Source organism: Hemitrygon akajei, chromosome 11 (assembly GCF_048418815.1).
Source record: "Hemitrygon akajei chromosome 11, sHemAka1.3, whole genome shotgun sequence".
Taxonomy (NCBI): Eukaryota; Metazoa; Chordata; class Chondrichthyes; order Myliobatiformes; family Dasyatidae; genus Hemitrygon; species Hemitrygon akajei.
In genome coordinates, this window is record NC_133134.1 from 30,717,774 (window position 1) to 30,733,378 (window position 15,605).

Consider the following 15,605-nt stretch of genomic DNA (forward strand, 5'->3'; position numbering starts at 1 on the left):
CCAATTTTATCCCATACTATCCTTTTGCTCGTAATATACCTGTGGAAGTTCTTTGAATTATCCTTCACCTTGACTGCCAAAGCAATCTCATGTCTTCTTTTAGCCGTCCTGATTTCTTGTTTTTTTTTTGCACTTCTTATACTCTTCAAATAACTTATTTGTTCCCTGTTTCATATACATGTCATACATCCCTTTCTTCTTCTTTATCAGAGTTCCAATATCCCTTGAGAACCAAGGTTCTTTATTCTTATTCACTTTGCCTTCAATCCTGACAGGAACATACAAACTCTGCACTCTCAAAATTTCTCCTTTGAAGGCCTCCCACTTACCAATCACATCCTTGCCAGAGAACAACCTGTCCCAATCCACACTTTTTAGATCCATTCTCATTTCTTCAAATTTGGCCTTTTTCCAGTTTAGAACCTCAACCCGAGGACCAGATCTATCTTTATCCATGATCAAATTGAAATTAATGGTGTTATGATCACTGGAACCAAAGTGTTCCCCTACACACACTTCCGTCACCTGTCCTAACTCATTTCCTAATAGGAGATCTAATATTGCATCCTGTCTAGTCGGTACCACTATATATTGATTTAGAAAACTTGCCTGAACACATTTTACAAACTCTAACCCATCTAGACCTTTAACAGTATTGGAGTCCCAATCAATATGTGGAAAATTAAAATCCCCTACTATCACAACTTTATGTTTCCTGCAGTTCTCTGCTATCTCTCTGCAGATTTGCTCCTCCAATTCTCGCTTATTGAGTGGTCTATAATACAACCCCATTAATGTGGTCATACCTTTGCTGTTTCTCAGCTCCACCCATATGGCCTCAGTAGACAAGCCCTCTAATCTGTCCTGCCTGAGCACTGCTGTAACACTAACCCTGACTAGCAATGCCATCCCCCCACCCTTCATCCCTCTGCCTCTATCACGTCTGAAAGAAAGATTGGAACCCTAGAACATTAAGCTGTCAGTCCTGCCCCTCCTGTAGCCAAATTTCACTAATGGCTACAATGTCATAATTCCACGAGTTAATCCATGCCCTCAGCTTGTCAGCCTTCCCTACAATACTCCTCGCATTGAAATAGACACACCTCAGAAGATTATTACCACCACACACAACCCTTCTATTTGTGACTTTGCATGAACTTTTAACATAATTTATTTTCACCCCCCGCTTCACTGTCTGCTCTGGCACTCTGGTTCCCATCCTCCTGCAAATCTAGTTTAAACCTTCCCCAATAGCACTAACAAACCTCCCTGCAAGGATACTGGTCCCCTTGTAGTTCAGGTGTAACCTGTCTCTCTTGTACAGGTCCCACCTGCCCCAGAAGAGGTCCCAATGATACTGAAATCTGAAACCCTGCTGCCTACACCAGTTCCTCAGCCACGTGTTCATCCTCCAGAGCATCCTATTCTTACCCTCACTGGCATGTGGCACAGGTAGCAATCCTGAAATTACCACCCTCGAGGTCCTGCTTTTTAACTTCCTACCAAGCTCTCTATACTCACTCTTCAGGACCTCCTCACTCTTTCTTCCTACGTCATTGGTACCAATGTGTACTATGACATCTGGCTGATCACCCTCCTACTTCAGAATGCTGTGCACGTTATCAGAGACATCCCTGACCCTGGCACCCGGGAGGCAACAAACCATCCAGGAGTCTCTGTCACAGCCACAGAACCTCCTGCTTGTACCTCTAACTATCGAGTCCCCTATCACTACCGCTCTCCTCTTCTTCCACCCTCCCTTCTGCACTGCAGAAGCAGACTCAGTGCCAGAGATCTGGCTGCCGCAGCTTGTCCCAGCTACGTTAAACCGCCCCCCCCCCCCCCCAATAGTATCCAAATCGGTATACTTGTTGAGGGGAATGGCCACAGGGGATCCCTGCTCCTTTGATGTAACTACCTCCCTGAAACTACTATCTATAAAATCCTTATTCTCCCAAATGATCAGGCGATCATCCAGCTCCTGTTCCAGTTCCCTAACGCGGAGATGCAGCTGGATGCACTTCTTGCAGGTGTTGTTGTCAGGGAGACCGGAGGTCTCCCTGACTTCCCACATCCTGCAAGAGGAGCGTTCCAACATCCTGCCTGGCATTCCCACTACTCTAAATGAACAAAACAAAACTTACCAAAACCTACCTGAAACTGCTCTAGACCTAATTTTATTTGTTCAAGATTTCTCTGTGAAAGTATACAAAACCAACTTCTTGCTTCATTGTTTAATTGTTTAAACGTTGATGTGATCAAAGTCCTAATGGGTTGGCAAGAAAATGCATGAGTACGAAAAAAAAACAGTAATTGAAAGCCAATTTTGAATGTTACCATTTGCTATATGGGAGTGCAATTAGATTTTTGCCCCTCAAGAACCATGTTGACTTAAATTTGTCTTATTTAAGGTATTGTAACAATGAATGCTACATGCTAATTGTTTACAAGTTTTGCAATGGAATTACACTATTTTAAAATCATTAGTTTTAAATTGCCTCACTTGAGGGCACTAGCAAGACATATGAAACTGAATTATGAAAAGTCATCAGCAGTCAGTGATAACTAAAATATTAATATATATTATATACCTATCAATGGTTTAAAAGTGTGTACTTGACTAGGGGAAGGTTTTGTGGAAATTAACTGCTTTTTCAGAACCTTGATTATGCCAAATTGACTGATTTGTTCATCTGACACTTAGAATCAGGTTTAATATCACTGACATATGTTGTGAAATGTGTTTTTTTGAAGCAGCAGTACCTTGCAATACATAATAATAAAAAACTATAAATTACAATAGAAATAAATATATATAAAATAATTAAATTAAGGAATTAACGTTTAAGCAAAACATTAAATTAAGTATATACATTAAATTAAGAACAAAAATATAAGGTTCGCCGTCCATTCAGAAAACCAATGGCAGAGAGGAGAAACTGTTCCTGAAGAGTTGAGTGAGTGTCTTCAGGCTTCTGTACCTCCTCCTTAATAGTAGCATTGAGAAGAGGGCATTTCCTGGGTGATGGGGGTCCTTAATGATGGGTGCTGCCTTCTTGAATCATCATCTTTTGAGCGTGCCATGGATGTTGGGGAGGCTAGTGCCCATGATGGAGCTGATTGAGTTTGCAACTCTCTCTGCAGCTTTTTATAATCCTGTGCAGTGGCCCCTCCATACCAAACTGTGATGCAACCAGTCGGAATGCTCTTCACGGTACATCCAAGTACAGAGGCCCATGTTTTGGAGTTTGTTGATTAGAAATGAGGCTATGATTGCATTGAATGCTGAGCTGTAATCAATAAACAGCAGCCTGATGTAGTTATTGCTATTGTCTGGGAGACCCAAGTGGAGAGCCAGTGAGATTGCATCTGCTGTAGACCTATTGTGACAATAGGCAAATCACTTTGGGTCCAGGTCCTTGCTTAAGCAGGGGCTGATTCTAGTCATGACCAACCTCCCAAACCACTTCATCACAGTAGAATCAAGTGCATCTGGGCGATGATCATTGAGGCAGCTCACCCAGCTCTCCTTGGGTATGATTGTCACGCTTTTGAAGGAGGTGGGAACCTCTAACTGCAGCAGTGAGAAATTGAAGATGTCCTTGCACACTTTTGCCTATGTTGGCACAGGTTTTCAATGCTCTGCCAGGTACACCATAAGGGCCTGTGCAGCTACTAAGCATGATTTCAACTTTCCTGCCATCTTCCCTCCTCTACCTACTATAAAATCTGTTTTATTTTCCAATTCTGACAAAATGTCACTGACTTGAAACTTTCTCTCCACTGATGCCTTTTGGCTTGATAACTGAACTGAATGTGTTTCTATTTGTTTTCCAACAGTTAACTTTAAGTGTCGCTTGTCAAGGACATTCTTTAATTTGTTTTTTTATGCTTTAGGCAACAGCAAGAGCTGACACGTGACCCTGTCATACTTAATGCTCTGATGCATATTTGCAAGACAATGCATGACTCTGTCAAGTAAGTTGCCGTTCTTTGTAAAATTCTTTATAGCGATTGCTCTTATTAAAATATTAAGATGGATCGAATGTGCTAGTGCTTCTGTGGGACTTGCCTATGTTTTCATGTTGGAGCCCCAAAGTCTAGAAAGTAAAATCTGATTTTTTGATTGGATAAAAATTTATCTGTGTGCTTGTTAGAAAACCAAAGTTTTGGTCATGGCTCACCCAATGTGGGTAGTGTAATGTTCTTGATACATAATTTCACTTTTTGTAGTTTGATGTAATATTCTCAAACAGCATATAAAATGTTATTTTGATTTATATGGTAGATAAATGCAGGTATGGCAGTAATGTAATTCCTAAATTGGGCTGGGTAAGATGCAGAATTTACAATGAATATATTCGATTATAAGAATGCCCCAACAAATATAATGAATACCATTTTTTATTAATTGCTTAATGATAATCATGGGAATCATGTTCCAACTATAGCAATTTACTTTTGATATCTGAAGTACAGAATTGAATTATTTTTTAATTAATTGGCTTATCAATAATTAAAAGTTTTTCAAATTTTATAACCAGTCGTCATAGAATTTTGTTTTTGTCTTAATCAGCATGTTAGGTTAAAATAAGATTCCTTTGTGATTCCGTTTGTTTTGCTTATTTTGCCCAGATAGTAAGTTATGAATTAATGGTGATAATTATTATAAAGTATTGCAAATACTTTCTGTCTTTGAAGTGCTTTAACATTGGAAGATGAAAAACGGAGTTTGGCTGCGTTAATAAATGGATTTATCAGAATGGTGAGTGGTGAATATTAATTTCCTGGTTGTGGATGCTGCTTGTAAGGTTAACATTTATTGCTTATTGAGCATGAAGATCTTTTTCAACCTTTACTGTCCTTCTGCTAAAAATACTTCCACAGTGAGTTCCAAGTTCTAAGATTTGTTATTAATCTGAATGCAGAAAAATAAAATTCAATACTTTTTTTATAGCTGCAATCCTCATGTAGAGTATCTTCCGGAAATAGGAAGTGATTTTTAAAGAATACATATCATTTGAACTCCTGGGGGTCTTTCTCTAGATAATCTCACATTAATGTACATCACAGAATTTCTATATAATCTTTATTGCAACACTTCCTCACAATTCGATAGTGTTGCTCTTATTGACAGGTTGATTTTAATTGATGAGGTGTATTCTACTATACTGTTAATTGTGATTGATCTCTATTTACAAATAACAGGTTTTTAAGCACTACAGTAATCCACAGTCAAGAATCAGAAATAACTACATTTTTCTCTGTAGGTTTCATTTGGTCGGGACTTTGAGCAACAGCTAAGTTTTTACGTAGAAGCCAGATCAACATTTTGCAACTTGGAACCTGTTCTTATCCAGCTGATCCATGTGAGTAGAAGTGCATCGTTTAGTTATGTCAGTTTAGTTAAGTCTGTATTCGAGCTGAGCTACTGTGAGTTCCATTAAATCTTAAAACATGTGCTTGGCTGTGCCAATTCCTCTTATAATACAGGTGTGCGCTGCTTAACGTCCATTCGGACAACGTCTGATCGCACATACATCCTTAGTCCCGATTGGAGAACATGACGTAGTGGACGTAACCAATCTCATGTATCACGCGTCTTTTGAGTGTAGTAGCGTTATCTCTCTGTTTAATTTTCTAATGAAAATATTACCGTAAAGTGCATCATGGCTTCCAAACGCAGCAAAACCACTCCTAGTGATAGCAGCAGCAAGAGGCAAAGGAAAAGTATTGATTTGGAAGTGAAACAAAAAGTTATTTAACAATGTGAAGGTGGAAAACCAGTGAATACTATTGCTCGGGAATTAGGCATGTCGCACTCGACAATCACGACGGTCCTGAAAAACAAAGAAAAAATTGAGGAAGTTAAGAACAGAGATGTGGATGATTCTGATCCTCTTTGATAAATTGTGTGTGATATAAGCTAAGAAAGTGTTTACATAGAAGTTTAAAAAGTGAAAAAAATTTAAAAGTTTATATGTATGTGTTATAGTGTACAGTATGCAGATTTAGTGTAAGCATCGTGGACATTAAGCGACGCATACCTGTACAACATTTGATACTATTTTGTTTTCAGGTTTGCACATCTCAATTATTGCAGGAGGGGGCGCTGTTAGTCATTGTTTTTATTCAGGACAGCTTTGTTTACTGAAAATCAGTGCCTTTTAATGCTATGAAAATGTTATGAATTATAAATCCCCATTCAGTGAATAGTTTCCATTTGACATTCAACTTATATTTGGACCAAATTATATCACTTATGTTCTTCTGTTCTATTTCAACTGATGAGCAGCTAAAGGAATTTTTCATCTTTATTTAAGTTTAACATAACTGTAGTTTTGATTTGATAGACTTAAAACCACAGAATATGAGCAATCCATTAGAAAGACATATAGATGATTTGTAAGCTGTTCATGTTTTTCTGTAGAGTGTGAATCGACTTGCGATGGAAACAAAGAAAGTCATGAAAGGCAGTCATTCCAGAAAAACAGCAGCATTTGTAAGGGTTAGTGCCAAGTTTAATTACTGCTTTCAGGAATATTGACAGTTTAAATTTTGCTTTGAAATGCAAGACATGTAGTCTTTTTTTAACAACTGTAACTTTATTTATGTAATGTTATATTCTGTACACATCTCAAATCCAGCTCTCTACGTGTGTTTTTTAATTAATTCTTAATAGATTTCTCCAAAAATTTTCCAAATAGTTCTTCATCTACATGCAGGTCTACACAACCACATGGGTCATCACAGCTGAGTCCTCTCCCTTTTTTGCTTGATTGCTATACATGCACACTTTCCGAAAGGAATTGTAGAATAGCAGTCTTCTTGGCTATGGTTTTATTTTTGTATCAGAGCGCAGGAGAGGGTAAAAACAATGGATCTGATTTCAATTCTTATAGCCCCATTGCTGTCCTGATTGAGGTAACCTAAGTACAGGCTCAGGATTAAAACTCGTACAGAGGATAATCACAGAAGGAAGAATTACTCCTCTCTCTTTCCTTCCTCAAGAAGTAAGCAAAATTGAACAAATAGTCAGAAAGAAGAGAGGTGCTGCTGCTCCTATTTTGGAATCATTCGAACAGCTGTGCATTCCTGTCTTTCCCCATCCCCCAACCCCCTTTCTGTAGCCTCAAGCTATTTTTCTGACTAAGCATGATTAGTAAATTAATAATCTTGCTGCAGTGGCTGGTGTAGTAACAGACACAGAGTGACCTTGAGGTCCGACAAACATGACAACTAAGGTACAGAGCTGTGGAGAAGTGGGGAGAAATAAAAGCATGCAGCTCTGACAGTGAGTTGATCTTCATTTTAATGGTGGTGTTTGTATATGTCAAAGTTTATTTTTAATTGTGATTATTCTAAAGTTGTAGTTTCATACTATATTGCAACAGTTTCTGTCCTTTTTAAAAAAAATGTAAAGTGTTAATTTTAAAAGAAACTTGCTTTCAAATCTAGCAATTCTCCAGAAAGTGAATAAAGAATTGACTGGATTAGAATCCCGATTGTTATATTAAATCAGGAATGTTATTGAATCATCAATTTCTGAGTTATTTAATATTTTAACATCAGACTCATAAAATAATGAATTACTTTAACAAACTTAGACAATACAAATTTCATATCTATTTAGTGAATGGCATGAAAAGCACATAAGACTGATGAGAAATAACAACTGAGAAAAGAAGGTTCTCCCAGTGACTGCGTGGGTTTCCTCTGGGTACTCTGCTTTCCTCCCACAGTTCAATGATGTACCATCTGATAGGTTAATTGGTCATTGTGAATTGTCCTGTGATTGCACTAGGATTAGGTGGGGGATTGTTGTGTGGCATGGCTGGAAGGGTCTATTCCGCACTCTTATCTCAATAATAAATGAATAAAAGTGGAAAGGGACAGGAAGCTAGTTGTTTGTAGAAATAATGCATGTACATCATTTGAAACTTCTGAATTTAATAATATTATAGGAATTCGTTAGTATACAGAGGGTAACCATAAGTTGAATTTTCCTAACCTGGGAAAGGCCTACGTTGTGTTATCCATTCTAATCAGCAAATAGCTTTTGAAGTTCTTCATTCTTCACTATCTTTAGAAGTTCACTATTTTGAAGAAGGATATTGCACATTTTCCCAGATTTTACTCATCTAAGTAAACGTGAATAGATTGAGTCAAGATAAATGGAAGGCAGTTATGTTATAAATATTAATAGAACCTGAAAGGATAATCAGAAATACAGCTGAATTTTATTTTCATTTTCAAAACAAAGAATGAATGTATATTTGTGAAATCTGAATGAAATATTAGAGTTGTTTTGATATACAAAAATATCATAGGTTATCAAAAAATCTGACCCTTCCCTAGCATCGACTTTTAGTCTGCAGATGACTATTAATATTTATTTTAATCTGTTTGGGAATACAATAGTTAGGGTTTTTAAATGGCTTTGGTCTTGGATACAAGAAGGAATATTAGTGTTCAGGTCAAACATTGAAATTCATGAGAATTCTGAAAGTATTAATAAACATGGTTTACTGCCTATTAAAATTGATTATGTTTTGTAATATTAAGTTTTTCTTTCATTTGCTCTCAGGCTTGTGCTGCATATTGCTTCATTACCATTCCATCCCTGACCAGCATCTTCGCACGTCTCAATCTGTACTTGCACTCAGGCCAAATTGCTCTTGCAAACCAGTGCCTTTCTCAAGGTAAGATAGAAGAGCAAAAAAAAAAGGCTGCTGATGTATCTGTGTGTAGCAAAAAGTTTAATATATCTATACATTGGTATCTTCTCAAGGAAGTATAACAATGAATCAGTTGTATTTATCTGAGTTGTTGGATTTTGAATGAATTTAGATAGGCGATGTAATAGGAGATTTATGGTGGACTATTAAAGGTTAAGAGGCATTCTTCATAATTACACTAACAGTATTTATGATTACCGTAGATTCCGGACTACAGAGCGCACCTGATTTTTAGCCGCTGGCACTAATTTTAGAAATAAAATCATTTTTTTAAATGTAAAGGCCGCACCGGATTTTAGGCCGCACCGGATTTTCGGCCGCAGGTGTCCCACGTTGTAATATGAGATATTTACACAGAAAGATATTACACGTGAGGATTTTTTTAACTTTTAATTAAATCCATATGGTAACAAAAACAAATACATATTGCAAATGCTTTTTTTCGAACCGTGCCCGTACGCGGCTACTTTTAAATATACGTTGCGTATACTTCTTTACTGAACAACATTCCAATATCTCCTAACGACTGGTAAAAAATATATATACTGCAGCCTACCAGGAAAAGTTATTGATACCTTTAACTTAAAAGCAGATTTCGCTCGGATCCAAAGCCGCTCGCGGAATCCGCTCCCCCCCTCCTTTCCGTTTATCGCAAACGGCATTTAAAAGCAGAGTTCGCTCAGATCCAAAGCCGCTCCGCCGCTCGACCCCCTCCTTTCCGTTTCATCGCAAACGGCATTTTCCCACAAGACGCCGCGAAACCGGGTGTGTCGTCATAGCATCCCGCGATGTAGTACAGAAAACAAATATAGTTTAAACTAAGAGGGTAGGTAGCACAATGCTTCGAGTGTTTTCCATGTTGATGAGGGTGAGTACAAATGACTGATTTACAATAATTTAATTGTGAAAGTGCGCTTGATTTATCGTACAATTTCATTGGACCTCTGTGAACTACTCATCAATTTTATTGGTCTACTGTTACGAGGCAAAATGTTTACGAGGCGGCATGAAAAAAACTTTGCATTAGCCGCTCCGGATTATTGGCCGCAAAGTTCAAAGCTGTTCAAAATGTGGGAAAAAAGTAGCGGCTTAAAATCCGGAATCTACGGTAGTTTTCTTTGAATGTGTCCAATGTAGGAACTGCAGTAGGCCCTGAGATTGCTGTTTCACATGTATTGAGTGATTCTTGAGCCAAAAAAGACTTTAGAAGTACTCATTAAATGTGGGCCAGATATTTGAGTTATCATTATGACTTTTTAAACTTCATTTAAAGATTCTAGTATTTAAAATTCAGAAGCTGGTAATCCTCCATTTTAGTGGCACGAAGAAATTCCGAATTTATCACGATTACTCTAAATATGTGAGAGTTTATAGCTGCAGTCTAATGACTATCAACTGAGCAAGTGGATTAATAATGAAATTGATTAATGTGTTTTCATTGTGTACGTTTGGTGCTGAGTAGATCGCGCAGGAATATTACTTATTTAAACGTAACACAAGGAATGCAGATGTAAAACTGGATTCCAGTGAGCCAGCATTTTTACTGAATTTTATAGTGTAATCGTAGTAAAAGGATATTGTGAGTTGTTTAACACTGCCAATTCATTATAATATGTGTTAAAACATTCATGTAAGCCCACACAAAATAATTAATTCGAATGCAGAGTTCAGATATGTTTGCTGATAATAAAAAAAAATAAGATTTACACACGAATTCTATTCTGGGAACTGCCCTCTGGTGCCTCTTTGGTTCCTAAAAAAGAGCATCATTTGAGAGTATGTTAGATTAATATGTCTGATTAAATCTCGAGCCAACTGGTAACAGTGTAGAAATAGGTTTTTAACTCAAAGTGTGATACTTAGTTTTTCTGAAGTAATACTAATACGAATGTATTTGTAATTCTTAAATCCTGGGTCAACCCAGAATGGCAACATACTCAATTTACAAGTCTTCATAGATACTGCTTGAACTGCTGAATTAGTCCAATTTTTACACTATCTACAACACCATTCTACACTATCGCAAGACTACCCACTTTTAAGTCTTCTGCCAAACTTGCACTTCCTCATCCAAGTCATTTATATAAATCAGAATGAGCCAGGTTCCAGAGCAGCTCCCTGCAGAACACTACTAGTCCCTGACCTCCAAACAGAATGCACTCTATTTACAACCTTCTGTGGGTAAGACAGTTCTTACCCACACAGCCATGTTATCATGGATCCCATGCCTCACTACTTTCTGGTTGAATTTACCATGGGGAACCTTGTAACAGGCATACCTTAAAATCCCAATATACCACATCCACCACCATTGTATCAATTTTTTTGTCACCTCCTTGAAAAACTTAATTTAGGCTCATGAGGCACAACCTATCCCTCACAAAGCCAGTGAGACTGTGCCTCTCAGAATGCTCATAAATCTTGTCCCTAAGAATTCCCTCCATAGATTGCCTACCTCTGAAGTAACGCACTCTGGGCTATAATTCTCAGTATTATCCCTATTACCTTTCTTAAACATCAGAAAAACATTTGCCATTTTCCAGTCCTCTGGTACCACTCCTGTGGACAGGGAGGATACAAAGGCCAGCATTAAAGCCACAGCGATCCTTTCCTCTCTTCCTGCAGTAACCTGTGGTATATCCTGCCCATCCCCGGGGACTTATCTGTCATAAAATTTTTCAGAAGCTCTGACATTATCTCTTAATCTCAACATGCAGCAGGAATAAGCTTGTTCTCTGCTGTCCTCATATTCATTAAAATCCCTCTCATTAGTAAACATCTCTAAGCATATTTCCCCCTGTATCCCTGAACAGTCGAATCTTTACTCTAGGCACCTTCCTATCCTTCACATACATGTAGAATGTCCTATAGGTTTTCCTTAATCCTTCTAACTCTCCTCAGTCCCTAATTTAACACCTTCTTATCTACCTTATAATTCTCAAGAGCCCTGCCTGATTTTTACTTCCTAAGTCTTAACTATGTTTTCTCTTGACCAAATATTTCACCTCTCTTGTCAAAAATGGTTCCTTTACCCTACCATCCCTTTTCCTGTCTCAGGGGACAAACCTATCTAGAAACCCATGCAAATGGTCCCTGAACCACCTCCACATTTCTGCTATGCATTTCCCTGATAACATACTCCAAATTTTTCCTTCCAAGTTCCTACCTGGTTCCATTGTAAGTAGCCCTCCCTCAATTAAATATGTTTTTGCATCGTCTGCCCTTCCCTTTGAACATCGCTATGTTAAAAGTCTGGCAATTGTGGTCAATTGTTTGCCCACTGAGCGGTTTATCAACTGACAAGGTTCATTGCTCAGTACTAGATCTAGTATAACCTCTCCTCTAGTTGGCCTGCCCACATACTGTGCCATTAATCCTTCCATAAGTTAATCTTTACCATTTAGAAGATTATCTTTAATAGTATTATGGTCTTTGCTAAAATATTTTTAAGTTTAATTTCTCAGCAAGCTAGGTAGATATAGTTTTTGTAACTAATCTATAACTAAAATAATATATGGTGAATATATTCAATGTGTTCAATATCAAGTGTCAGAAATGGAAAATCTTAGCTCTGCCAAAACAAAGCCAAAAGCAGATGTGAGCAAGAAAACATGCTGGATCCCATCTAATGTAATTTTTCTTGCCAAATAAGTTCATTATGTTGTCTTTTCAATTTGCCTTACATTGATTACATGGGTGTGACTGCCTTCATGTCCATCTTGCTCCAAGTTGGAGTTTCTTGTTCTCAAGTAAACTATGGGGGAAAAAGTAGAAAGAGCTGGTGCAGTATAATTGTACGATTAGTAAGTTGCTGGCAGATTCAATCTTTGCCATGTGTTGAACATCTTTTAATTTTGATACAAATTGATATTTAGTTTTCATTAATTGACTGGATCAATAATTATTGCATATCTGTCACCCTTGATGGCAGAATTATGCTTTGTATCATCTAATGCCACAGATCATTTGTATATAGTTTAAGGAAAAGCTCTGGTTTAGAGTACATATTGTAGGCATCTTTTTAAGTATCACAGGTCAGACATTGCTAAAAGCATTCACCCTTGCCCTTTCTTATTCTACAATGTTACATTTCTGATTTAACTATCATCCACCTTTAGATTTTAATTACAACATGTGCCTTAGTTTACACTTGCAGTGTTAACATTTATAAGACCATTATATATAGACGCAGAATTGGGCCATTTGGCCCATTGAGTCTGCTCTGCTATTTCCTGATTTCTCCTCATATCCCTTCATGCCCTGACCAATCAAGAATCTCTCAACCTCTGCCTTAAACATACATGAAGACTTGGTCTCCACAGCTGCCTCTGGGAAATAATTCCACAGATTCACCACTCTCTGGCAAAAGAAATTCCTCCTCATCTCCATTCTAAAAGGATGCCGTTCTATTCTGAGACTGTGTCCTCTGGTCTTAGACTCTCCCACCATAGGAAACATCCTCTCCACAGTCACTCTATCAAGGCCTTTCACTATTTGATAGATTTCAATGAGGTCACACCTCATTCTTCTGAATTCTAGTGAATACATGCCCGGAGCCATCAAACGCTCTTCATATGACAAGCCGTTCAATCCTGGAATCATTTTCATAAACCTCCTTTGAACCCTCTCCAGTTTCAGCACATATATTCTAAGGTAAGGGGCCCAAAGCTGCTCACCAGTGCTCTATAAAGTCTCAACATTACATCCTTGTTTTTGTATTATAGTCCTCTTGAAACGAATGCTAAAATTGAATTTGCCTTCCTTACCACAGACTCAACCTGCAATCTAATTCTTAGGGAACCCTGCACCAAGACTCCGAAGTCCCTTTGCATCTCAGTTTTTTGTATTTTCTCTCCATCTAAGTCAACCCTTTCATTTCTTCTACCAAAGTGCATGACTATACACTTCCCAGCTCTGCATTCCATTTCTTTGCTCATCTTCCTCATCTCTGTAAGCCCTTCTGTAGCCTCTCAGTTTCCTCAAAACAACCTGCCCCTCCACCTGTCTTCATATCGTCTGCAAACTTTGCAACAACGTCATCAATTCAGTCATCCAAGTCAATGACATATAATGTAAAAAGAATCAGTCTCAACACAGACTCCTGTGGAGTCTGGCAGCTAACCAGAAAAGGCTCCCTTTATTCCCACTCTTTGCCTCCTGACAGTTAGCCACTGCTTTATCCATGCTAGAATCTGTCCTGGGTCTGTAGCTTGGGCCAGGCTCATGTGTGGCACCTTGTCAAATATCTTCTGAAAATCCAAGTACACAATACCAACTGATTCTCCTTTGTTTATCCCGCCTATTATTTCTTCAAAGAGTTCCAACAGATTTGTCAGGCAAGGTTTTCCCTTGAGGAAACCATGCTGATTATGGCATATTTTATCATGTGCTTCCAAGTACCCTGAGACCTCATCCTTAATAATCGACACCACCATCTACTACAACAAAATTGCTATAATTTCCCAGTGAGCAAAACAATTCAAATTTGCTTACTGCTTATTTTTCACCAACAGTGACAAAAATCATCGTTCTTTTTCAACACAAACACACACAGTTGATGTGGTTTAAAAACTGTTCACTCTGAGCACAGTATAGTATCTAACGGCCACACGAGCACATGACTGATGCTAGTTAGAAACTATTCGAAAACAGACTCTTGTCCCAATTAAACAGCATAATGTCCCAAATAAGCGGCTGCCCTGATTAACCAATGGCCCATTTAACTGGAATCCATGAAATGTGTAGTTGGAAATAAAAATGCAATTGCTTCTTTGAGTTTGGGACCAGCTTCTAGGATCATCCACCAGTTTCTATGGGTCTGTACTGCTCACTAACAGACTTTACAGTTACTGCCTGCATTTTTGTGAATTGACAATTAGTGCATTTGTTTGCTGAAGAACTGTTAGTGTTCTTGTTTGTTTAAAACGAGTTGGATGAGTTTTTTTAGTGAAGCTTTGATATATAATGATTTTCAAAATATTGGAACTTAGTACGTGTCTTACCTTTGTAAGTGCTTTACAGTTCCTTTCTGAGTGAGGATCAGTGTCACATCTGTGAACTTAAAGCAGTGTATGGTACATCTGTTTTATAAAATCGATTCATTCTTGTCAGTCTCATTGGCTGGAGCTACATTTATTGCCCAAGCAAAACTGTCTCTGAATTGAGTTGTTGGAAGAGTGAGGCTGGGCCTGCAGATTTTATTACATAAAGAACAACAACCACTCAGAAGAATATTTACAATAATCTGGCAGTTTCGTGTCACCACACCTGTTACTAGGTTTTCAATCCAGGTTTATGTAATTAAGTGAATATAAGTTACCCAGCTGTTATTGATTCAAATTTCTTCCTCACAGTCAGTCATCTGGGTCTAGTAAATAAGCAGCAATATCAGGATAACTCATGTCTTTTTAAGGTAACATCTGAGTTTTGTTTTTGACCCTGCAAAAATGTGAAATGTAAGAGCAAATATGAAGAACTTTGTTATAAAAATAGCAGCGAGGAAATCTCTAACTCATCTGGTGCACCTTTTATACCTCAAAGCAGTCGTACGCTATCATGATAGAAGATCAATTTAAGTCTGTACAGTAATTGTAAATATTGGCTACTTTGTTGATGTAAAGGAAAAGGCAAGTATATGCTTCAGTGCATAAAACTTATTTAAAACTATATTTCACAGCAGATCTGAATCTAATTAGATGGCTGTAACTTTACCAATCCTTTTTCACAGAATAAAAGTTCACAGATGTTAAAATTGGCATTTCTGATCTGTTATGAGATCTAACATGTGAGTCATTTTAAAAAATATTTTCTATCCAGCTGCAAAGCACTGTATAAATGTCAGCTAATTTGCAGTTTGGTATGGAAAAA

At 37.8% G+C, this 15,605-nt stretch overlaps 1 protein-coding gene across 1 annotated transcript in view; it reads left to right on the forward strand.

Annotated features, from left to right (window-relative positions):
* The window catches only part of vps35l (VPS35 endosomal protein sorting factor like), a 113,066-nt gene that overhangs the window by 61,711 nt on the left and 35,750 nt on the right, over positions 1-15,605 (forward strand). Inside the window, exons 22-26 of the mRNA XM_073060560.1 lie at positions 3,898-3,978; positions 4,702-4,765; positions 5,271-5,369; positions 6,431-6,508; positions 8,588-8,702. Coding sequence (XP_072916661.1) covers positions 3,898-3,978; positions 4,702-4,765; positions 5,271-5,369; positions 6,431-6,508; positions 8,588-8,702 — 437 coding nt within the window. The remainder of the gene's footprint in view (positions 1-3,897; positions 3,979-4,701; positions 4,766-5,270; positions 5,370-6,430; positions 6,509-8,587; positions 8,703-15,605) is intronic.